The sequence below is a fragment of the Carassius auratus genome, chromosome 31 (genome assembly GCF_003368295.1).
Source record: "Carassius auratus strain Wakin chromosome 31, ASM336829v1, whole genome shotgun sequence".
Taxonomy (NCBI): Eukaryota; Metazoa; Chordata; class Actinopteri; order Cypriniformes; family Cyprinidae; genus Carassius; species Carassius auratus.
Genome location: NC_039273.1, coordinates 2,123,960 through 2,151,489, shown reverse-complemented (window position 1 = coordinate 2,151,489; position 27,530 = coordinate 2,123,960). Strand labels below are relative to the sequence as shown.

Genomic DNA, 27,530 nt, shown 5'->3' with positions numbered 1-27,530 from the left:
GAACTCATTTGACATTTAAGTATGTTTACCTATCTGTTTATTTGTTTAAAATAACTAATTTACCTGCATTTACTTGCAATAATTAATATTAATCTTGTAATATTAAATATTTATCATTTATGGTATATATTTACACTTATAAAACCTTACATTATTTATTTTTAAATAATATTTCAAAATATATTTATATATTTATATAATATTTCAAAATACATTTATATATTTATATTTATATAATATTTCAAAATATATTTATATTTATATAATATTTCAAAATATATTTATATTTATATAGTCTTTCAAAATATATTTATATTTATAAAATATTTCAAAATATATTTATTTATTTATATTTATATAATATTTCAAAATATATTTATATATTTATATTTATATAATATTTCAAAATATATTTATATTTATAAAATATTTCAAAATATATTTATATATTTATATAATATTTCAAAATATATTTATATTTATTAGTGCTGTCAAAATTAGCGCGTTAACGCATTCGATTAATTTTAAATATTTAACGCGTTAAAAAAAAATAACGCAATTAACGCGGTTGCAGTTTTTTTTATTTCCAGTTGTGGCCTATGTGTGTTCAAAGTGCAAAGAAATATGGATAAGACCAAGGAAGGACTTTTAGACGGAAAGTTTCAGTATAAAACTCTGCCGGATTACTCTTGAGTCTGCCACAAGAAACATTATGACTGTATGACTGTAACAGTGCGTAAATCAGACCTTTCTGTAACGCTAACGTTAATAAGCTTAAATGAAAAAAACGAAATAATTTTGTAGCGGAGTATTTTTTGTACACAGTGCCGCGAACTGTCAATCACTCCTGTGCGCGTGCATCACTGTCCTCCTCGCAGCTGCAGCAACTTGCGCTCTCTCTCTTCATCAAGCTTTAAAACAAAAAGGGGACAAAAAGATCATATTCTCTTTGAGCATAGGCTATAGATTAATTAGATAAATGAATATCTCAATTTGTGCCTTGCCGTCTACGGTATTTTTTTAGAACTTAGAAAAAAGATGCTGCAGCCAATGAGCAGCCGGCGGGGGCTGCAGGACGACTCAACCTCCGCAGACAGTTTTTAATGTTTATCAGACAATAAATACTCAAGATTTTGCTTTAGTATAACTCACAACGAGTTTCACACACCTTCTCCGGCCACGTTGAGTTGTTGACACTTAACAGTGGGAAAAGCGACACACGCGCTATTCACTTGTGTAACTTAAGGGTGAATGGGTAATGTAGTTTCTGCTCTGGGTCGGATGAATTAGGAAGCTTGCATTGTGAAGGGCGCTCTGAAAATCGGCAGTGCAGGTAAAAGATTAAAACCTCTATTAAAACAGATGTCCAAATGAGCGTACCGGTACGCTAAAAGCACGTTCTGGGCGCACGGAGAGGTGGCGGTACGCTCAAGAGCTATATTTGGAAGTGGCGGTACTGAGTACTGGTGTGTACCGGCCCACTTAAAGCACTGGCAATGACTATACTTTGGAATTTTTTTGCAGTCCACTTAGAATTCAACATGGAAATCATTTTTGTTTTTTATTGGCATTGATTGTTTTGAAATTCAAATGGTACTTACATGCCTGTGTTTTTATTTCTGTAATAAATATGGCTTTCAAGCCAACAGTTAATTTGGAGGATATTGATGGTTTATTGCAGGTATGTTGTTTACATGAGAAAATCTTTGTTAGTTAAACAAAAATTCCAATAAACAATCATATTTTGAATTTAAATTGTTTCTTTGTCTTGAGTTTACATTAATTATTTACATTTTACATTTACATATCCAAAAAGTTTCAGTCTTTTAATTGCGATTAATCACGATTAATCGCGATTAATTTAAAAAAATTGTGCGATTAATTAGTTAATTTTTTTTAATCGATTGACAGCACTAATATTTATATAATATTTCAAAATATATTTATATTTATATAATATTTCAAAATATATTTATATAGTCTTTCAAAATATATTTATATTTATAAAATATTTCAAAATATATTTATATATTTATATTTATATAATATTTCAAAATATATTTATATTTATATAATATTTCAAAATATATTTATATTTATAAAATATTTCAAAATATATTTATATATTTATATAATATTTCTAAATATATTTATATCTATATAATATTTCAAAATATATTTATATATTTATATAATATATCAAAATCCTAAAGCATTTCAGATTTATTTCCAGGTTTTAAATGAACAAAATCCCAGGATTATTTTAGTTTTCTACAGCTTTCTCTGAAATTCAAATCCAAAAGTGTCTATTTCTCACTGCCATCTTTTTATTAGTGCACTGTAAATATTACATGAGCTTTGGATATTACTGGCTTCGGCATAAGTGTGTGTTTTTGTGTGTGTGTGACCATATTATTTTATTGCGCTCCTTGTTTATTGCTCCGGCACATGACCTACTTCCAGCTTTCCGTACTCGAATCTCTCCGACGTGGCCTTCATCTCAACGGCCGTCCCCGCAGAACAATTACACGGCAAAAAGGAGCCCAAATGGAGATGTTTGTACTATATAACACATGTGTAATTAAGCACTAATGAGCTCTTGTCACTGCGGAATGTGCAATTAGACGGGTGATAGAAAAGCCTGGCGTGCAAAGAGAGAAAAGAGAGGGTGTGATCCCTATAGTATGTATACCATGCTTATGTTCTGCATGCACTGCATGACATTTGTCGAAATATGCAGCATGCATCAGAACTGTAAACCACATGCAATGCGCTTGACCTTCCGTTTGCAGTCGTGAAATCAATCGCACTCTCCATGTGAACCTGGTCGTGTGATGAGAATAAGGTATACTTGTGCTTGCATTGTTTAGTGTACACTATTCTTACATGCTATTGAGTACAAACAGTGCAGGATGGAAGCAGACGGCGGGTCATTTGAGGTCTGCTTTAATAGAAACCACATGAAAAGGTTATTAAAGATCGGTCTTTATGCAGAGAGATATTGTCAAGGGACAGAGTGAAGGTTTCATGCAATCTCAGCATGCTTTTAACTGTAAACGCACACTCGCTTGTGTTTGTAGTCGAGGCTCGTTCTGCAGAAACTGACCTTGAACAGAAAGGTGTGATATAATATGAGCTTTATTAATAGTGTTAATGACTCTGTACATCAGGATGCACACACACACATAAACACGTTTACAATGACAGACACAACGGAATCTGATCTGCAATTAAAGAGCAACTATTGAGTGATCAAACGTACTCTATTTTCTATTATTCACAGAAAGTTCGAAAGAACAGCATTTATTTTTAAAAGAACGATTTTGTAACATTAGCAATGTCTTTACTGTCACAGTTGAATGCATCTTTGAAAAATTAAAATATTTACTTCTTTAAAGTACATAAATAAATAAATAAACAAACCGATCCCAAACTTGTAAATGCTAGTGTGTGTATTTCTGTGCACACGTGTCTGAATGTAATAAAGTCTGCAGATGAGGGGGGAAATCTTTTAATCTTCCATTATAACTTCACACCACCCCCACACACACACACACACACACACACACACACACACACACACACACAGTGAAAGGGTGTAATTTGTGAAGATGTCTTTAGTGCGTTTGGATATATTTGCATCTTAATTGGAGATGTGGGGGGGGGGGGGGGGGTCAGATATACTGGTGCATTTGTAGAAGTGTGTGTGTGTGTGTGTGTGTGTGTGCAATGAGATGCTGTAAAACTGTATTATTGATGCTGCTGTTTGCAGTATGGGATATATAAATGCATGATGACTGCTTAGCTCACATGCGCACACACACACACACACACACACACACAGATATAATATGCATGTGGGGGAGGGAGTGTTCACATTAGAAATGCTCTACGAGCCCCATCAGCTGTTTGACGGCTTTGTCATTATACGGCAGAATAATATCAGAAGAGAGAGAGAGATGGATGAGGATGCATTGAAAGAGAGAAACTTGTTTGTGTGTGTGTGTGCAATAAATGCACATGCTCTGATCCATATCCGGGGTTTCACCAAATGCATGTGAGATGTTGTGAACACTGTCATAGAATTAAATGTCATTGCAATATGTAGAAATATCAATATGATAGCCAATGTTTTTTTAATGCTGCTTTTGCATTAAGTAGAAAAGCTGGATTCACTTTTTGAGCATAAAAACATGATATGATGAACCCAGTCATTTAAATCTAAATCTAAAAATGCAATAGTTTATTGAAACTGAATGTGTTTGTTAGCTGAACTTCTTCTCCGAGCATCTGTCAAGTCTCTAGTGTCGTATTGATTTCTGTGGTTTTAGCAAACACCGCACTGACGCACCTCCTGTTTGCCAAACTCTTATTTTGTTTTGGCTTGTTGGTCTGATATTTGCTGTGCAAATATGACTGTTGCTTGGTCGTTTCCAATAAAGTTTTGCATGACGTGGGAAGCAACGATTAAAGAAGCGATTAGCTGGTTAATTGAGTTCTTTATTTCTCCAGTCATAATAAGGAAGGCTTCCTCTGTTTTTTATATATTGCACATCAGGATTTGTTAATGAACTGTTTGCAGCTGTATGATTCTGTCTCGTCTCTTATATTTGAGCTCATAAGAGAGATGCTCGGTGCAGTTCTCTTGCATCCTTCGCTGTTAAAACTAAGGTTCGGAGTAATTTAGCTCAGATTCATGAAGGCAGGAGTGACGTGTTTGTTCTCAACCTTTCAGTCCGAGGAAATGCGCTGCAGGGCAATTGTGGTCGGTTTTCAAATTCTCTCTTTCGAGCCGTCATTTCCTTCCTTTCACACCGTTCCATCATTTCAGAGCCGGGACGGTTTTTCTGTCTTGTTGTCACCTGTTCAGTCTGTCAAAGTTGTTTGCAAATGAAATCTCAGCAAATGAAGTTTAGAAAAGATTCGATTCCTGTTGAGTTTGACTTTGCACTTGGCTAAGATAAAGTGTACTTTCTACATGATGCAGTCGTGCAATGCATTATTAATTAAATTATCAATGCAATTAAATTCATTCAAAACAGATTTTGCAACCAGATTTTTAGGATTTGGGGAAATATTTTAAGCTTATATAAGTATAAATAAATGCACTGCAATTGCTGGCATAAAGAGCCATTTTTACCTTATTTAACCTTTAAAAATGTTGTTTTTTTTATAACATATTTAAGTTGATTCAGTGATGATAAATGCAGTTTTTGTATTTTTAAAAAAAGTTTTATACACACTCACACACACACACACACACACAATCACTCACACACACACACACATATATATATTAAGTTGAAAAAAAAAAGATATAATGAGACCAATAATGCAAAATTGAGTTACTAATATCATATTTTAGCATGCACTAAAAAATGCAATATGATGGCTGATATTTTGCTTTATTATAAAGTCAGAGTTTGCATTAAAGCTCCAATCTAGAATCAAATTATTTCAGTATTCAGTAGAAATGTTGCATTTCTGTTTTAGAATTGTGCACTATAATGTTGTCTAGACACGTTCCACACTGGAGTTTGCAGCACATCTTCTGTCTCTTTCTCTCTTTGACGGTTTTGATGGAATTGTTCTTTCCCTTTTTTTCCACGTTCTGTCTGATATGCAAATCATCTTCCTTTATCTCGGCTGTCTGACCAATCAAACCTTCTTCTTCTTCTCTCCATCTGCCCGCAGTTTGATGGTGACAACATGTACATGAGTGAGAACAACCAAGAGTTCCTCTCCCCGAGTCAGGTAAGAGTCAGAGCCCTAACAGCGTTCTGTCCGTCCTCGTCTCTCTACGTTTCCAATCAAACTGTTTTTTGTTCAGTGTCTTGATCTGAAATGCATGATCTGGATGTGCTCATGAGACGAGGAGCCATCGTCAGACTTGTCTAATGACGTGCTCCTCATGAATATTAATGGTTTAATCATGAATGCATATATTCGATATATCATCAGTTTAAACTACAAGATCTGAGAAGTGTCCTCTACTTTCGCTCTCTCGCTTCTTTTGTCTTGGTTTGTTTACTCTGAGACTCATATTTGACATCTGTCTGCGTATCTCCTCCGCTTGAGCACACACACACACACACACACACACACACACACACACACACACACACACAGCAAGACAAACATTCGTAACTATCTGAGAATGTCTTTCTGCTTTATTAACAGAAACAGTCTGTCCTGAGAAATCTTTACCATAGTCGATGTTGTAAAGTCTATTTTTGGTTCTTTAAATGATAATAAATAATTAAACTTAACTTGCCGATTTAAATAATTAATTTGCATATGCAAAAAAAAAGGAAACTCCACATTTGCTGGTTTTATTATTATACTAATGTTTTATTGTTTAATGATTATATTATTATATTTAAATGGTTTTATAACTAAATATTTGAATCTGTAAATTAAAGAAGAAACATTCGGGTATAAAATAAATTAATAACAGACTCTTGCAGCGAAACGTGTTGCAAATAATAGAAATATAAATATTTTAAGATTTTATAAGCATAAATATATATTCTAGAAATGAGAAATATTAAATATTACACAATTCTACATTATTTCCATGTGACTGATCAAATGAAATTAAATAAGTTCATTTACACTTAAAAATCTAAAAGTTTTTAGGATTTTGAGAAATATTAATATTACTGAAATATTAATATTGTTAGGTTTTTTTTAAGGATTAATATAAATTGTAAAATATATATATTGAATAATAAAACATTCTGCACTATGTATGTGACTAATCAAAAGTAAATAATTAAGTTCATACCTAAAAAACAAACAGAGTTTTAATATTTTAAGAAATATGAATATTAGCCTATAGAAATATTATAAGATGTGCGTTTGTTTAATCAAATAAAAATAAATTAATTAATGCAAACCTAAAAATACAAAGCTTTAGAATTTTAAGAAACATTAATATTTTAGAAATAAAAAAAGTGAAACTATATGCAATAAATGATAAATATTAAATAGTAAAACGATTTTGCATTATTTGTATGTAACGCATCAAATGCAAGGAAAAACATTTTAGGATTTTATGTAATATCCATTTTATATCAAATATAAACATTAAGGTTATATAAGTAAAAATACTATATATTCTTTAATTAATAATTAACAGATATAATGTATTACTGTTATATTAACATTGTAAGGTATATATGATATATGTTGTATATAAGTTACTTTATTATGTATATAATAAGTATATAAATATTAAATGATTCTGCATTATTTCTATATGATGTAAATAAATGAGTGTCATTAATAATCATGTGACTGTACAGACAGTCGGATGTTCAAGTTGCTCTTTGAAGCATCTCAAATCATGCTGGAGAATATGATACATTAAACAGACACAATATAATTCATAATTCATCATGCAGGCTGGACATTCTGGCTGTTTGATGTGTTTTCATTTGTTGCTACTTTGAAACTGATTCCATCCACTGAAGATGAGTGCCATGGAAACAGTTCTGATGGCGCTCCATCACACTCTCGTTGAGTCTCAGGCGCCCCGTGCTTCCCAGGAGTCCGAGCTGTCCTCCTGTGACCTCTGACCTCGTCTGATTGAAGGGGAGAGATCGTCTCCACTTGGCCCCTAACGAGCCCTCTGTGTGGTCAGGGTCACGGAGGATCGCCACGGTAACCGCCGCCAAACAAAAGAGTCTCCAGCCGACTCGGGCGATCGATAGCAGCCTCAACATGAGAGAGAGAGAGAGAGAGAGAGAGAGAGAGAGAGAGAGAGGAAAGAGAGAGAGATACAGCCATAGAATTGATTTTCAAAGGGAAAACATCAATGCGGAAAATTTCTATTGCTTCCTCACGGCGAATTCTGATGCAACGAGTAGAACATTTCAGTTTTGTACAGTTTGTTTACTGTACTGTACGCTGATATATAGTATCTTAAATGAATTTGATATTCTTATTTATCGAGGATGCATTTAATTGATCGGAAGTGACAGTAAAGACATTTATAATGTTACACAACATTCCTGTTTCAAATAATCGCCACGCTTTTCGAACTTTCTGTTCATCTGTGAATCGTGTCAAATAAAATGCATCACGGTTTCCACACAAATATTGAGCAGCACGACTGTTTTCAACACTGATAGTAATCAGAAATGTCTCTTGTGCAAATCAAATCCGTATATTAGAATGATTTCTGAAGATCATGTGACACTGAAGACTGGAGGAATGCTGCTGAAAATACAGCGGAGCATCACAGAAATAAATTATATTTTAATAGAGATTCACATAGACAACAGCTGATTTAAGTTGTAATACTATTTCACAATTTTTAATGCAGTATTTATGCATGCCACTTATAAATGTGCACAGGTTGTGTGATATCAAGATTCGTTCGACATGTTTGGAATCACATTAGAGTAAATAACGACAGATTTTAATGTAGACTATGCCTTTAAACGTGATCTTGTTCAGAAAACACAGCGTCTGATTATCATGCAAAGGCGTCCTTCACCACTGTGTCAATTTACTCCTCTTTTATCAGCCGAAGTTCATCTGGATGTGATATCACAGAGTAAATGTTAGTCTTTGCATTTGCATTCTTTGGCTGAAGAAAGTCGCTGGGAATCTCTAATGGACTCGGTGTTTGAGTATGCAGAAGACGTCGCGGTCAAGATTATAATCTCAAAATTAGCGTAACAAGGTTTTATTGATCGCTTCCTGGAGCTTTGGTTGCCAAGTAGGCCTGTGATTAGAGAAAGCGTGCATGTGAGAGGAACGACTATCTTTGAGTCTTTCGCCTGTTTTATCCGTCATCATGAACCTGTTCAGTTTCACATGATGTGTGTAAGGATACCAGAAAGGGACATAAAGTACCTGTCCACTGTTTACATGCATAGGGCATCTGTGCAGAACAAAGCTGTATTGATAAGGGAATGATTAGACAACTTCAGTGCACAAATAACACACATTTCTAATAACAGAGTAATGTAATAATTAATATAAGATCTTATTGAAAATTAGATTCACATTTAAAACTTCTGGGTCATATTTTCCCATCGACTTACATTGTGTGTGCATCACTGTACTTTACTGTAATTATTTACAGTAGAAATCAACATTATTTCTCATGTGCTGTCAATACAGTATACTGGAGTATGTAGAATTTAGAATTTAAATTAAATAAATGTACAACGTTTTAATTTGACAATGAGTTTTATTTAATATTTGGTCTTTTTACGGTATTTTATGCTGCTGAATTATGTTTATGGAAAAGTTGTGATCCATTAATTTTTGTGCATAGACCTTAAAATGAAATTTCCAACTTAAACTGTTATAAATCTTGAATGTTTTGGAGTTTAGTTCCTTTTATTAGAAGTCGATTGGCAGATTATTGACAAAAAAAGAAAAAAAGTGTAAAAAAAAAAAAGTTATAGAGGTTTAACATAAAAAATGTACAAAATAATTAATTTTTTACATTTTAAATCAAATCTATATATTTTCCAAAACATGATTTACTCTAAAAGCTTAAGAAAATCAAAAGACATAAATCTAAACATTTTGTGTTCCAAATTTGAAGTTGATATCACGAAAAAAAAAAAAAAAAAGAAGAGCTTTTGGTAAGATTTAGTGTGGATGCAGTACCAAATGTTTCCACCATTCCCATTGATTTCCAATGCAGACATTTTTGACCACAAGGAGTACAAGTTTGACTATTGTTGACAACTTTGGTAAGTTTCGTACCATTCCAAAAAAAAAAAAAAAAAACAATGTTGAATATTTCAGTCAAAAATGACCAAACGGCACCAGAGGGAGAAGCATTATTATGATGTGAAAGTTATAATATATTTATGAATATATATTGTTAAGTGCAGTGTGTTTTCTGTGGCTGGCTGTGATTGGGGATCTGGTGTCATTGACTCGTTTTCACTGATTAAAGTGCTTCTGTGCCGACTGTAGACTCCTGCCGTATGTTGTCTGTGTACTGTATGTGTGTGCGCTGCTTTCCCTGCTGGTCCGAATTACAGCTGAGTACATTACTATGATTTACAACTTCCTCCTGCTGTTTAGATTGAAAAGGGAGCGAGCGAAGGAGAGTGAGAGTGCGCCGGCCCGTCACCCTGCCCCCTCGCCCCGCTACAAACACACATCTTTTGTCAAATGAAAACAAAGCACGATCCTGCCAAAATATTTCTATAGTCGATGCTGAGCAAGCACAGAGCCAGTCAGAAAACAAAAGCTGAGAGAGATCGCTGGACGGACGGATTTGATGCCACAGCAAAACTCACATTCTCTCACAAACCGGCCTGAATGTCTCTGATCGCCGGGTGAATCTCATTAAACCCGAAACAACATATGCAGCTCAGATTTCACAGTGCAATTTAGATTTTGCATGAAGACAATGAAGCCTGAACCATTAGGATTTTTTTTTTTTGCATTGCTTGCCATTGTTACATGACAATTAAGGACATTTACCCTCAAACTCTCATTAGTGCAATGCAATATGTTTTATTAGTTGCATTGTGTTATTTGCATTCGGCATAGTTTTTTTTGCATTGCTTCCCACTATTTTCATGGCAATTAGGAACGTTCACCCTCAAACTCTCATTAGTGCAATGCAATACGTTTTATTAGTTGCATTGTGTTGTTTGCATTCTGCATTGTTTTTTGCATTGCTTCCCACTATTTCCATAGCAATTAGGGACGCTTACCCTCAAACTCTCATTAATGCATTGCAATATAAGTTTATATTTGAAAGGAAAATGCATTTTGCACGCATGCAATTTATGCTGATTTAAATAAAAACAAAACGAATCTAATGCAATTCAATGCAGAGCATCATGGGCATCATTTACTGAAAAGTAATCTGGATGCATTACATTAATGAGAGTTTGCAGGAAAATGTGTTCAGTTATCATGGATATAACATCGCGATGCGGAAAGTCTAAACATAGGTTTGATTTTCTTTATGCGAAATGTGATTTCTGGTTTCTTTCTTTTGATTTTTGAGACTGAATAATGAGTTAGTTGTGTGTTTTAATGAGATTGACCCCATCAGTCTCTGGCTGTTTGGAATATTTCACTGATGCTGAACAGTTGACAGATTCAAGTCGCTTGTGTTGCCAATGGTTTATAGTCTTTAATATGACTTTAAGAATCCTTGATATCGTGTGTAAATACAGTAGAAGTGTATCACCTGTTTAAAGCAGACCTGCTCATCTCTTGTGTGCTTTTCTGCCACTAGGTTTTGTATATCATTATATCATGTCTTGTAAGACAGAACAAACTCAAGCTACTCAATCTCACGAGGAAACATCACTGTCTTTGCAAAATGAAAACATGCTTTGCAACCTCAAGGATTTCACGAAACCTCAGATCTTAGTGTCTTTTCATTCGATTTTTCAATGCATTTTTCCTTGTAGATGTAATGTCAAGTTCAGCACGGAATGCTATTAAACTAAATGAAAAGCGTTTTATTAAGTCATCTAAAGATTTTAGATCAGCACACAGTATGTTGATTATTTATACAGGATCATTCACAGGTTTGCCAGCCTTCGATCATGTGATGACGTTACTGAGAACTGAGAAACATTTTGTTTGTGACAAAAAGACATTGCTGAAGTGATGTTTGTACGTGAGACGGCTGACTTGACCTGAAATGTGGTTAAGATGACAGTTGAGCACTCAACAGTTGAGCTTTGATGAGTAGGACATTAAATAAAACGAGATGAAAGAAGTGTTGCTTTGTGTGTCGTGAAGCTGTCTGTATTTTATTTGTGTGTTATTGACTTGTGTAGGTCTGTGTCACTGCTGAATGCAGATTGTGATGATTCACACCAGTGGATGACATTTATAAGATAATGTGTTTGTAAGATGCTTAGGGGGTAAAACATGTTACTGAAATAAATCATAATAATAATATATATATATATATATATATAATTTTTTGTATGAAAAAAAATTATGCAATAAAAAATTAACTAAAATAAAAAAAGAAATATGTAAAACTTAGTTAAGTTCAGTTTTTTGTGTAAAGTTTAAATTAAAATTATGTAAATAAAAAATTGAATAATAATAATAACTATATAGACTGAAAATAAAAGCACAACAAAATTACTAAAACTTTAACTGAAATCTATAAATGTTGTCTTAAGACAAGGTTATTATCGTTAAATAAACTGTACTAAAAAATGTACTAAAATAAAAATTTTAAAACCTTAAAACTTGTTTTAGTTTAGTTAGTATTTTTTTGTAAAGTTTAAGTTTAAATATTAAAGTAAATAATTTTTTTTTTTAATAATAATAGTAATAATAATAATAATAATACAAATAATAATAAATATATAGATAAAAATAAAAGCACAACAAAATTAGGAAAACTTTAACTGCAATCTATATATGTTTTCTTAAGACAGGGTTATTATTGTCAACTAAAATGTAGAAGTATATATATATATATATACTTGAAATAAAAAATTTACTGACGTAAAATTTTTAGAAAACGTAAAGCTTATTCAGTTTTTTTTTTTTTTGTAAAGTTTAAGTTGAAATATTGAAGTAAATAAAAACTATAGTGGAATAATAATAATAACTGTACAGACAGATTTAAAAAAAACTAAAAATAATAGCACAACAAAATTACTAGCTTAAACTAAAATTAAAATTAAAACAGATATGGCAATAACTAGAGTAGTATATGATAATAGTAGGTAGTCAGCTAAAATAGCTGGAATGTCTTTTCCAGTTTAATTAACTATCATTGATCCCTTATAAACCCCTCATGAGCACAGTTTCTGCAGTAATCACACATCACATGGCGTTATGTGCCCTAAGACTCCTAAAAACACGTCTGGATTTCAGTGATATTTGCTGAGGTCACGTCACGCACGTCTGTGACCTGAGTGTTCATCGTTAGTGTGATTCCCCTCCGCTCTCGTTCTGTCTCTTCCAGTCCAGTGTGCAGTAATAATGACCTCAGATTTCCCAGAATTCACATAGTGTTCAAATGGAGTGCAATGACAGAGCGAGACTTTGTTGATTGATTGAATCATCTTATCATTTATAGCTTTTGTATGAATCATATCAGTATGTTTTGATATTGAAAAAACACAGAATGGATATATAATATAATATATGGTGTACCTGGTGGCTTCTGATTTCATTTATTGATCAGTTTTTTGACTTATTACTTATAAGGTTTAATGATAAATGACACCACACCAAAGTTGAGGAAACACAAGCTGTCAATCAATCCTGAGAGGAGCGTGACGGGAATATGAGAATGTTTTTTTTAGTGAAAGTGGGAAAATAGACTAAAAATGCTGGTATTACAGTTAATCTTTTCTGCCCACCAATGCTGCATTTATTTGATCTAAAATACTGTAAAATTGTGAAATATTATTACAGTTTAAAATATCTGTTTTCTATGTGAATATCTATTAAAACGTATTTTATATTTCGATGTTCAAAGCCGAATTTCTCGCAGTGTCCTTCAGAAATCATTCTTTTAATATTCTGATTTAATTCTCAAGAAACATGTATGATCTTGCTTGCTTGATCCTTGCAGAATGAAAATATTAACTTCTTTAAAAAATGTCTAATTTCTTAGTCTTATTGAGCATAATTCAAAAGAAAAATGTAAATGTTTATTGAAAATTGCAGTTCACTACTTGCTTTCAAACGATTGCAATAAACAAAATCTGAGTTTGAAATTGTCTGCATATGTCATACAAAATGCATCTTTCTGCAGACTTTTAATCATTCACTCTGAAGGCGATTGTTGATGCACATAATCAATCATGATACACTACTTATTGCTTATATAAGATGCATAAGATCTTACATAACTTTTAAAACGTGCAGTGTTTTTATGATTCCCGTGACATGCTGCTGTTGTGTTGCAGTAACGCGTCTCTGTCTGTCGTAATCTGATATGATTTCGTTGAGAATGGTGTCTGTGTTCATGCATATGCGAATAGAAGATGCAGAGAACGAGATACAAAAGCCAGACTTTTCCTTCAAGTGCTATTGAACTGTAGAAAATCGACTTGGGTCGGACCGGGCTGATGAGAATGTAAAGATTTCTGGATATTTCAGACTGTAAATTGGCGCTTGAGCATATGGTGTTTGAGTGAACACATTGAAGGTTAAATGCTTGGCCTCGTCCACATGCTCTCAGAATAATGTAGACTGGAGCAGATGGTATGTAGGCAGCACATTCACTTTATTTATGGGTGAATACGACTTTGTGTGTGTGACTGTTGCAATTAGGTTTCGCTTAGCTGGATATTTATTAATTATCTCTCGCTGCAGACGCCCATAATCCAATCCACTGTTGGAAAAGGTGCTTGTTTATACCTGCCTGTCTAAATGAACACATATAGACACATAATTAAGCTTGTGATGACTGGATCTTCACGTTTTCTGAAGGCAACCCATGCAAAATATACTTAAATATTAAAGTAAAGCACACCACTAGAGTGGTTTCTTTCTGTATCCAATGAAAAGATTCGGCAAACGTTGCTATAACAAGCTTCTATTCTATAATTTTAATTAGAAATGCATGCATTTTTATTTATTTATTCACTAGGGAACTTTTTAGTTTAGTTTATTTTACAAAAACTAAACCTTAAAGAGCATTTAGCATTTTTAGAATTAAAAATGCATGCATTATGTTTATTAATTCATAAATAATTCATTATTTACTAGGGTAATCTCAAGAGAAAAGAGTCTTGATGGATGATTGTTTGGGATACTTGACTATCTTAACCCTGTGTAAACCCTTGAAGAACATTTAGCATTCTTAGAAGTAAAATTGCATGCATTTATATTTGTTAATTCATCATTTATTCACTAGGGCAGTTTCTTCCTGTTTCAAGTGAAAAATGTTGAGATATTATTTATTTATGCATTTGCTTTCTTGCTCGCTTGCATACAATACTTCACTTGGCAACATCTACTGACTATTAAGTTTAACCCTAAAAGCTTTTGCACATTTTGCATTTTTAGAAATTAAATTTGCATGCATTTATATTTATTGATTCATTATTTACTAGAGAGTAAATAAATAAATAAATGATAATACTTAAAGGGGGGGTGAAATGCTCATTTTCACTCAATATCCTGTTAATCTTGAGTACCTATAGAGTAGTACTGCATCCTTCATAACTCCAAAAAGTCTTTAGTTTTATTATATTCATAAGAGAAAGATAGTCTGTACCGATTTTTCCCGGAAAAACACGAGCGGCTGGAGGCGTGACGTGTGGGCGGAGCTAAAGAATCACGAGCGCCAGTAGGCTTTTGCATTGAGAGCATTTGGAAACTGTGACATTACCATGAGGAAAAAAACCATCATCCAAAACAAACCATGGCTTACAGTCAGATTCAGCCGTTTATTTATGATCCAGAATCAGATCCAGAGGCTGAAACTGAACGAGAGCAGCATCAGCAACGACTCGCTCCGAGCGGGGCTCGAACCCGGGTCTCCGGCATGGGAGGCGGAGATATTTGAAGCAGTTTTACTCACCGCCTGCGGTTCCAACACACGATCGTGACCCTTTTTCATTGGGACTGCATTATCCTTAAGAAATAAACGATACGCAAATCCGTCGTCAAACTGGGCCTTGTTTGTAAAACAAGCATCTTCGAAATGCAGGGAACAAACACAAACACTTGCACAACTCCGTTGATGCTCTGTAAAAATAAACTCTATCCACTGGTCCCTTAATGCTGTTTCTCTTTTGGTAATCTGTGCAGGGTTGTCTTGCCCTGGCAACCAAAAACACACTTCTTTTGTGACATTTCTAACGTCACACAGAGCCATACTCGAAAAAAACTTTCCGAAACTTGTGACAAACCGGAAGGAGTATTTTTGGAACAGAAATACTCCTTCAAACGTACAACTTAATTTTTGAAACTTTGTCCATGTTTAGCATGGGAATCCAACTCTTTAACAGTGTAAAAAACTCAGTATGCATGATATAGCATTTCACCCCCCCTCCCCTCTTTAAGCAAATCCTAAATAATATTTTGCATTATTAGAATTTAAAATTGCATGAATTTATGTGTATTAATTCATTATTAATTCCCTTTTCCCCCCAAATCAGATTTAAATATGATTATTTTGGGGATGCGTAACTAAGCAAACACTGCTAACAATCTTAACCTTAAACCCTTAAACAACATTTAGCATTTTTAGAATTATAAAGCATGCATTAATAATTATTAATAACTGACAAGGATGCTTTCTTACTGTCTCATATTTTAGGATATATGACTAATAAATGACTATATATCACATTTTGCATTTGTAGAACGGTTAATTGCTACATTTGTATGTATGAAGTCATTAATAATTTCAGTTATGAATGGGTTTCACCTTTACCTATATCTCCAAGAGGTTTTGTCATTTCATCACACTTCTGGGAACAATTGTGTCCACACACACACACACACACACACACACACACTCACACACACACACAGACGCTCTTTCTCTCTGTGTCTGGTCTTCAGTCATTTATGATGGTGCTTCTGTCCGTCAGCCAAATAAAAACAGATGACGCTCCAAAAACATCGTCTTTGATAAACCCACGCACACACACACACACACACACACACACTGAATGGAAATCAGATAAATGTCTTTCTTTGTCTGTCGTTCGTTGGGTTTGTGGGGGATGTGTTTTAGGTTAGATCGCTCAGGCATCCATCACCGCATGTCGCTGGAGGTCTACAGAAAAATACTTATTAGAAAAATCTGTCATTATGCTTTTAAACACACGAGTACATTACATTTGCCTCGCCAAACAAGAAACTTTCAGAGTTTTATTATTTGCACTTGAGTAAGTATTCCTCCCAGACATTTCACTAATTCAGAAGTATTATTTTACGTAACAGGTGAGGCTGTGCAGCTTATTTTAGTTTTAATAAATGCGAATATTAATATAGCATTCAAAGCGCTCCATCAATGTCATCAAGAGAGAAGTTTGCTTCTTACTATGGTTTATATGGCTTACATGCATGTATTTTACGCGATCAGATGCATGATTTTCACCTGCTGGACAAGAAAACTGTTAAATGAAAACCCAAATGAGAAACTAGATAAACTACAGCATCGTGCCGTTGCGTTTTGCACATGCAAATGCACTCATATATGCTTCAGAACATGTCAAACTGTAGTTGTGGAAATAATAGTCTTAATAAGCCAGATAGAAATAGATTTATGTCTGAATGACATCTGTTGTGTTAAGACTGAAGCTTGCGCGCTCATATGGTTGGATTTCTAATCAGCCCAACAGCGTACAATGGCTTTAAATCGATGCCAGAGAGAGTTGGACGCCTTCCCAACATGAGAAAAACTTTTCATTATTCCATCATTTACTCAAACTAGCTGTTCATCCGTTTATGAAAACAGAAGGCGTTGGGTTTGTGCATGTTTGCGTACGATCACATGCACAAGTGTGTTCATTTGAGTCGACTTTCCATTGGCCTCCTCGACAAACCACCACCAAATGTTTGGAGCGGCACGTCGTAAATATTCCCGGGAATTTGATAGCGTCTCTTTCAAAGTGGCGTCCTCTCTTCAGTTAATGAAAGCTACAAATTGAAACCCTCAGACTCAATGCAAACGCCATCTTGCATCCAAATTGAGCTTGAAAATTGGACGGAGAGATTGAGGAACAGCGGCAAAATGGAAAAAAGAAACAAGTCAAACAAAGCGGGAGAAAAAACATTTGTCTTATTCCCAACTGCCTTGCGGTGAAGCTTTGAAGAGCGGCTTCTTAATGTGTAACACATATAATCGTGTCCTGAAGAGAGGCGGATGAATTGTGTATTTTTACGAACCATACGACATGGCACAACCTTGAGATTTACATTTTAACGTCAAAAACCCACATTGCATCCATTGTTAGCATTTATCCTTAACGTCAGCATTACGTGCATGGATCTGATGCGCAGGAGATGTGTGATGACTCAGATAATGGAGTTTCAACTTCAGATCTCAACACATTACGGCAGATTTACCGTCTACAGAAATGTACCGTGGTATCATGTCTGAAGCACCATGGTAATACCATGTGCTACTTTTTTAAGTGCAGGAATGACGTAGACTTACAAAGAAGGTTAAAGAAAGTACAGTGGTATTTTAAAGGTATACCATGGTATTACTGTGGTGTTTTTGCAAGTACCATGGCACTACTGTGGTATTTTGGACATATACCATGTATAGCATGGTATTACCATGGTATATCTGACCTGTACTGTGTTATTAATGTGATATTTAGGACATATACCATGGTATTATGGTGTTTCTTTAGGCATATACCATGTATATCATGGTATTCCCTATTTCTGACATGTATCATGGTATTACTGCGGTATTTTGGAGCATTTAACATAGTACTAATATTTCAGACATGTTGTTATCATTGTGTTTTGAAACGTACATTGGTATTACCATTAAACTTTTATGTGTACCATGGTATTATGGGGTCAATTTGAACGTATACTATGTATCCTAGGTATTTTGGACATTTACCATGGTATTACCGTACATGTGTAATGGTATTGACTTGGTATTGTTGTTTAACAGTTACACCATGTATACCATGGTATTACTGTGGTACGTTGGAGATTTACCATGGCATTTTTAAGTGTACCATGGTATTACCGTGGTCATAATATTTATACCGTAGTATTATCATGGTATCTTTTTTAAGTGTACTGTGAAATTGCTGTGGTATTTTAGACATACTGTATATACAGTGGTATTACCATAGTATGTTAGATGTGTACCATAGTATTACTGTGGTATTTTTGACATTTATATGGCAAAAATACCATTCATACTGTACCATGATATCGATATGGTATTTTGGACATTTATAGTATTACGGTTACATTTACGGTATTACATTTATTAGTATTTCGGCTGTGTAACACGGTGTTACTGTGGTATGGATGTGTATTTTGGTAGCACCATGGTATTTATGCAAATGGAGCTTGAAGTATGATGAAGTACGTGAGTTTCATGGTAGCACCACAGTATGTTTTTGAAAGGTTTAGCACAGTAAATACCATAGTGTTGTGTTATTTATGTGTGTGTGTGTGTGTGTGATCTGCTGACACCGGAGCACATCTGCGTAGCTTCATCTCATCTCTCTTTTAAAGAGGTGAATGTGTAATTCGTGCCAGAGCAGAATTCTCCTGAGACCCGATGACAGTCTCTCTTCACACAATAGCCGCTCGCCCCACTGTTTACAACACACAATTTAGTTTCCTTCCAACAATTATGAGGGAAATTGAATCTCAGGAAATGTTCATTTTCACGTCCATTAGAGCGGACAATAACAGGGGAGGCCCGGAGCCTACAGAGACATCTGTCTTCAGAGAGCTGCAGAACTATATGGAAGATTAATATCCAGCGCGACCGCAGGACGTTTAGCGTGAGATCTGGACGGAGAACGACCAACAACACAAATGTGTGCTGAATATCTGCTCGTCTTTCATATCTCAGTTGGGTCTTCAACCCAAAATCAACTGATCTCCTCAGAAAAAGGAAATTCTAGAGAAACTTTTGATACTTGCATGAAACATAAACTAAATTAACCCTGTAAAGCCTGATGTATGAAATAATAGTATTATGGTGGTATTTTGGACGTATAGCATTGGTATCTCTACCATGATATTACTGTGGTATTTTGGGCATTTACTATGGGACTATTATTTTGGGCATATACCATGGTATTACCATTTTGTGCGTACCATAGTATTATGGGGTGATTTGGACATGTAAGATTCAAGATTTTTTATTCGTCACATACAAAATTATATATCAATCAATCAATCACCTTTATTTATATAGTGCTTTAAACAAAATACATTGCGCCAAAGCACTGAACAACATTCATTTGGAAAACAGTGTGTCAATAATGCAAAATGACAGTTAAAGGCAGTTCATCATTGAATTCAGTGATGTCATCTCTGTTCAGTTAAAATAGTGTCTGTTTTAATTTGCAATCAAGTCAATGATATCGCTGTAGATGAAGTGACCCCAACTAAGCAATCCAGAGGCGACAGCGGCAAGGAACCGAAACTCCATCGGTGACAGAATGGAGAAAAAAACCTTGGGAGAAACCAGGCTCAGTTGGGGTCAGTTCTCCTCTGACCAGACGAAACCAGTAGTTCAATTCCAGGCTGCAGCAAAGTCAGATTGTGCAGAAGAATCATCTGTTTCCTGTGGTCTTGTCCTGGTGGTCATCTGAGACAAGGTCTTTACAGGGGATCTGTATCTGGGGCTCTAGTGGTCCTGGTCTCCGCTGTCTTTCAGGGCAGTAGAGGTCCTTTCTAGGAGCTGATCCACCATCTGGTCTGGATACGTACTGGATCCGGGTGACTGCAGTGACCCTCTGATCTGGACACAGACTGGATCTGGTGGCCACGGTGACCTCGGAACAAGAGAGAAACAGACTAATATTATAGTAGATGCCATTCTTCTAATGATGTAGCAAGTACATCGGGTGTTATGTGAAGTGTTTCCGGTTCCGGTTTACCTAATTAATGCAGCCTAAAAATCCTTTAACGGATTTGGATATTAAAAGCATATTAGTATGTTATGTGTATGCCAGGTTAAAGAGATGGGTCTTTAATCTAGATTTAAACTGCAAGAGTGTGTCTGCCTCCCGAACAATGTTAGGTAGGTTATTCCAGAGTTTAGGAGCCAAATAGGAAAAGGATCTGCCGCCCGCAGTTGATTTTGATATTCTAGGTATTATCAAATTGCCTGAGTTTTGAGAACGTAGCGGACGTAGAGGAGTATAATGTAAAAGGAGCTCATTTAAATACTGAGGTGCTAAACCATTCAGGGCTTTATAAGTAATAAGCAATATTTTAAAATCTATACAATGTTTGATGGGGAGCCAGTGCAGTGTGGACAGGACCGGGCTAATATGGTCATACTTCCTGGTAAGAACTCTTGCTGCTGCATTTTGGACTAGCTGTAGTTTGTTTACCAAGCGTGCAGAACAACCACCCAATAAAGCATTACAATAATGTAACCTTGAGGTCATAAATGCATATATATAGCATATATAACCAGCAGTGAAATGTGAGTCATGTAACATGTAAGTCATGTAACAGTGAAATGTAACATGCATACCATGGTATTTTGGACATAAGCCATGGTATAATGGTGTTTTTTTGTTTTCTTTTTGACACATACAATGTATAGCATGGTATTACCATAGTATTTTTTATCTGAACCATGGTATTACTGTGGTATTTTGGGCATTTACCATGGTACTACCATAATCTTTTTGGACATGTACAATGGTATTACCGTGGTGTTTTTGTGTACCATGGTATAACTGTTGTATTTTGGGCTTTTACCATGGTACTACCATAATCTTTTTGGACATGTACAATGGTATTACCGTGGTGTTTTTGTGTACCATGGTATAACTGTTGTATTTTGGGCTTTTACCATGGTACTACCATAGTTTTTTTGGACATGTACAATGGTATTACCGTAGTGTTTTTGTGTACCATGGTATAACTGTTGTATTTTGGGCTTTTACCATGGTACTACCATCGTTTTTTTGGACATGTACAATGGTATTACCGTAGTGTTTTTGTGTACCATGGTATAACTGTTGTATTTTGGGCTTTTACCATGGTACTACCATCGTTTTTTTGGACATGTACAATGGTATTACCGTAGTGTTTTTGTGTACCATGGTGTTACTGTGGTATTTTGGGCATTTACCATGGTACTACCATCGTTTTTTTGGACATGTACAATGGTATTACCGTGCTGTTTTTGTGTACCATGGTATTACTGTTGTATTTTGGGCTTTTACCATGGTACTACCATCGTTTTTTTGGACATGTACAATGGTATTACCGTAGTGTTTTTGTGTACCATGGTGTTACTGTTGTATTTTGGGCATTTACCATGGTACTACAATCATTTTTTTGGACATGTACAATGGTATTACCATAGTGTTTTTGTGTACCATGGTGTTACTGTTGTATTTTGGGCTTTTACCATGGTACTACAATCATTTTTTTGGACATGTACAATGGTATTACCGTGGTGTTTTTGTGTACCATGGTGTTACTGTTGTATTTTGGGCATTTACCATGGTACTACCATCGTTTTTTTGGACATGTACAATGGTATTACCGTAGTGTTTTTGTGTACCATGGTGTTACTGTTGTATTTTGGGCATTTACCATGGTACTACAATCATTTTTTTGGACATGTACAATGGTATTTACATGGTGTTTTTGTGTACCATGGTATTACTGTTGTATTTTGGGCTTTTACCATGGTACTACAATCATGTTTTTGGACATGTACAATGGTATCACCTTGGTGTTTTTGTCAACAGAAGAAAAAAAATGATGTTGGTGTTTTTGTTTTCAAGAGCAATGAAAGAACAATCTCTGAACAATGAAAACGTTCTTCTGAGTGAGTTCAGTCACTTTTTAAAATATCGTTTAGCGTTTTATCCTCGTGGAGACGCTCAGACGGGTGATATATTTCGGAGAACTTTGTGATTTGAGTAATGTACCGCGTCAAGGTGAAATCTGAGGTCCCGCGATCCTCGTCTCTCTCTCCTCTTCTCCACGGCCGAGTATTTGCTAAAAGTATTTGTTTGCAAGATAAATGGCCGTTCTCCGGGCGAAGATGACAGGCAACACAAAGATGATATTGAATTGATTTCTGAAATGTTGCAGAACTGACTGTTTGATGTATACGGGCAGACATGAATCATAAAAATTCTATTAAAAAAGCTCTTGAATGGTTGACAGCGGAATATTATTTCTGATGATTAATTTGACTCAGTCATTATGGACGGTGCTCCAGTCAGATCGCCTCCTACAAAATTGCTTTTCATTCCCTCTTGAATACCCCGGCAATCTCTCTCTCTGTCTCTCTCTGTCTCTCTCTCTCTCTCCCTTTCCCTCTCTCTCTTTTCCCTTTTTCCTGAATTGAACGTTGCATACTTCCTCCGTCGGGTCCAAAGTTAGATTGATGCTGCTGAAGAGAGGCACGAGCATTGATACGGACCTGTGGCAATGGGAGAAAACAGCACAAACTTTACCGCTGTGAAAACATGGTCTGCGCTTCCAAAAGTTGATTGGGAAAATGCCGAATTTCCAGCAACTTTCCATGATTCCAGAGCCAGATCGGAAGCTGCCAGCTGATGCACGTCCAAAAAAGCCATTCTTACTTGTTTAACTGCATAATATTTATATAATTGTGTTTATGCCTCTCTCCACAAAGCAATTCATCACATCTACTATTGCTCATACACATACAAGGGGTTTTCAAATAGGTTTTTTTATTATAATTTTTTATTTCATTTTTTAACACAAGTTATAATTTATTTCATTTGAACATAATTTGTATTTTATTTCATTTATTCCACCTAACTATTTAATTTACATTTATTTTATTTGAATATGTTGTAATTTATTTTATTATTTGATCTGAACATGCATTGCATTTTTTTATACATATTATTTTATTTTTTGTATATAAAACTATATTATTATTGTTTACTTTATTTGACTTTTATTTTATTTGAACATTTTGAATTTATTTATTTCGTTTTTTTTATTTAAACAAGTTATATTTTATTTTATTTATTGTATATACAGTAAACAAGTATTATTTTTTAGTGTTTTATTTACTTATTATTTATTATTTTATTTTATTGGAACATGTAATTTATTTAATTATTTGATCTGAACATGCATTGTATTTTTTATACATATTATTTTATTTTGTGTATTTAAAACTATATTATTATTGTTTAATTTATTTTACTTTTTTTTATTTGAACATTGTGAATTTATTTATTAGGTTTTTTTATTTAAACAAGTTCTATTTTATTTTATTTATTGTATAAACAGTAAACAAGTATTTTTTTTTAGTGTTTTAGTGTTTTATTTATTTATTTATTTTATTTTATTTAAACATGTAATTTATTTAATTATTTGATATGAACATACATTTTGTATTTTTTTATACATATTATTTTATTTTGTGTATTTAAAACTTTAATATTATTGTTTATTTTAACTTTTATTTTGTTTGAACATTTTGAATTTATTTATTAGTTTTTTTATTTAAACAAGTTATATTTTATTTTATTTATTGTATATACAGTAAACATGTATTATTTTTAGTGTTTTAGTGTTTTATTTACTTATTTATTTTATTTTATTTGAACATAATTTATTTAATTATTTAATCTGAACATACATTGTATTTTTTTAAATTATTTTATTTAGTGTATTTAAAACTATTATATTATTGGTTACCTTTTTTACATTTATTTGACATTTAGAATTTTTGTATTAGTTTTTATATTTAAATAAGTTATATTTTATTTATTGTAAATAAACAAGTGTTATTTTAAGTGTTTTAGTATTTTATTTTATTTTATTTTATGATGGTGTTTATTTTGGCAAGACACCACCACTGAATTATTATTTTCTTCTCCGCTGCAGAATTACTCCGGACAGGGAGGGGGCAGCGGGAACGGCGGAGGAGGAGGAGACGAGGACTACGAGATCCCCCCTATAACCCCTCCGAATCACCCCGAGCCATCACTGCTGCACCTGATGGACCCCGAGTCCAGCTACCTGTGTCACTCCATCCCTCACAACGGCCTGATCAATCCCTACTCGTACCCCGAGCTGCCCGCCCTCATGATGTCCAACATGCTCGCCCAGGACGGACACCTGCTGTCCAGCCAGATGCCCTCGGTGAGTCCCGCATCTGCCCTACATAGACAGCTCTGTCAGGTCTCATAGCTGCGCTCCTGGCAACAAGACTGCTCCAAACCAATTATGTGGCCTTATAAGACAGCAGTTTATGGATGAGGCAATCCCAGAATGCACTGCAATGAGCTCACGATCTTAAAAGGCAGATGAAGTCAAAGGAAGTGTTTAATTATGAATATTATTTTATTAATTATCATTGCAAATAGATCAGTTTAATTGAGCTCTGGCATACGATATTTGTGTGTGCACTTTGAATTTTTATTTAGTAGTTTAGTAGAATTACTGTTAGTCTGTTTGCTATTAAAGTACCCTCTGTTGACTTGAATTGGGAACGAAATGTCAAAAATGTTTGTCAACCTCAAATTTAGCTCAAATTTATAATGTACATAATTGTTTATATTATAAATTAATATTTATTTTTTTAGAAATAAATTAGAAATAAATATAATATTTATTATTGTACTATTAAAATATGAAATTTTATTTAAATATTTAATTATGCATATATTATGCATGTATTATGTATTAAATATATTATATTTTAAATTAATTTTAATATTTGTAAAACTTTATAATATATATTATAGAATATTTTATTTATATATATTTTTATTTTTTTATATACATATTTAGAAGCAAAAAAAAAAAAATATATATATATATATATATATATATATATATATATATATATATATATATATATATATATATATATATATATATATATATAGTTTTTAATCTGTAGTTTCTCATAGTTTCTTGAACCAAAAAATAAAAACAGACAATGTAATCAACTAGATAGCAATATGCATATGCAAATTATATGCAGATGATGTGTTGCATGATTAAAAATGGATTGTACCTTCCATAAATGGTATTTCAGGCAGGATATTGTGAGGAAAGTAAAGCTTTTGCATGTGCATCTTCAGCTTACTGTGATTTTTGAATTGATTTTTGGGTGGATGTAGGGTTATATATGATGTGATGATTGGTTATTTTGGTTGAATGGCAGGACTGTATTTGTATGAGTGACACAGAACGAATAGGTGAATGAAGTAATAGTTGTTTTTTGACCCTCTAACTGACCACATAAGGCCTTCGTCTCTACTAACCATTCCCTAATCGCATTGTAAGAGAGAGATAATGTGGATGCATCAGTCATTGTGGGTAAATTCATCTCTGTCAGTGGCACTGACTCCTCCTCCTCATATCCAGAGCTCATTACTTTGTGTTTTGTTGCTTAACACAGACTCTGATGGCTGTAAAGAAATATCAGGAGTGTCGTCAAATCTGCCATCTGTGGAAACTCTCTCATAAAACGGAGAAATCCACAGGATCGTTCAGAAACGCTGGGAAAACAGTGTAAATAAATAAATGTGTATTTCACTATAATAATCCTATTTCTTACTAGTGGTTTTGGACTGAAATATTAATCGAAATCAAGTTGAAATAGAAGTAAATAAATATATTACACTTAAAAAAAAGACTTTTCAAGGTTGCAAGTCAAAGATTGAACTGAGCTGAACTGAAAAAATTAACTGAAAAAATAAAATGAATTTAACACTGAATAAAATTACTAAAACTGAAATAAAAATAAATTAAAGCTAAACAGAATTTTTTTTTAACTTACAAAAAATTATATTAATGCATTTGATAAATTTACACAAACTAATTAAAATTAAAAAATAAAAGCTGATTAAAAATATTAATAAATATGCTACTGTAATACTAAAATAATACTGGGGAATTCTTCTTTAATGTCGAATTGCACTCTTTTAGACTAACTAAGTACTAACATTGCTAAAATTGCAATAAAAATGAAGCTAAACAGAAATAGACAATTAAAAAAGCATGTAACAAAATTACTAAAATAATAACTAAAATTAAACATTAATGCTGATTCAAAATATTAATAAAATATTACTGTAGTACTAAAAATATATTAAACTTTAAGCGCTAAGTATTAAATGCATATAAAAAATCTTAATTGAAATATAAAAGAATAATATTTTTAAAGCATGTAAAAAAATTACTTATACTACTAAAGAAATATATATATTTAACTTTAAATGCTAAGTATTAAATGCATATAAAAAAAATCTTAATTGAAATATAAAAGAATAATATTTTTTAAAGCATGTAAAAAAATTACTTAAACTACTAAAGAAATATATATTTAACTTTAAATGCTAAGTATTAAATGCATATAAAAAAATCTAAATTGAAATATAAAAGAATAATATATATATTTTAAAAGCATGTAAAAAATTACTAAAACTAACTAAAATTTAAAATAAAAGCAAATCCAAAATATTAATAAATATTACACTACTATAATATTGAAGTAGCACTGGACAGATTTTGTGAGATTCACATCTTTTATATACCAGGGCTTTATTATTTCTTACTTTTGATTAGAAAACTCAGGAATTCGAAGCAAAAGCAGGACATAATTTAAATTCAACTCAACTTTAGTCATTCTTCTAATGAGTCTCTACAAAAGAAGCCACTTATAATAGACATCAGGCAGCATGACAGCGGTTCTGCAGCCGTATGAATCTATGCATGCAATTTCTTGAGCTTCCAGAATGCATTAAATCAACCATTCTTTCATTTCAAGATCCCATTTCTATATTGACACCCATCGAGCGGGTGAATAGAGTGTGCTAGTCAATAATACTCCACTAAATGACGCCATACACTCACCGTGATGGACTGCCATTTTATTCCCATTTCTTCCC

The 27,530-nt window shown here is 33.5% G+C and overlaps 1 protein-coding gene across 5 annotated transcripts in view; it reads left to right on the top strand.

Moving 5' to 3' along the window:
• Positions 1-27,530, top strand: part of tox2 (TOX high mobility group box family member 2) — a 116,690-nt gene that overhangs the window by 47,806 nt on the left and 41,354 nt on the right. For 4 of the 5 annotated variants that reach the window (XM_026212951.1, XM_026212955.1, XM_026212952.1 and 1 more), the window contains 2 exons: positions 5,695-5,754; positions 24,514-24,771. In XM_026212951.1, coding sequence (XP_026068736.1) covers positions 5,695-5,754; positions 24,514-24,771 — 318 coding nt within the window. The remainder of the gene's footprint in view (positions 1-5,694; positions 5,755-24,513; positions 24,772-27,530) is intronic. The other variant, XM_026212953.1, reaches the window with a different exon arrangement.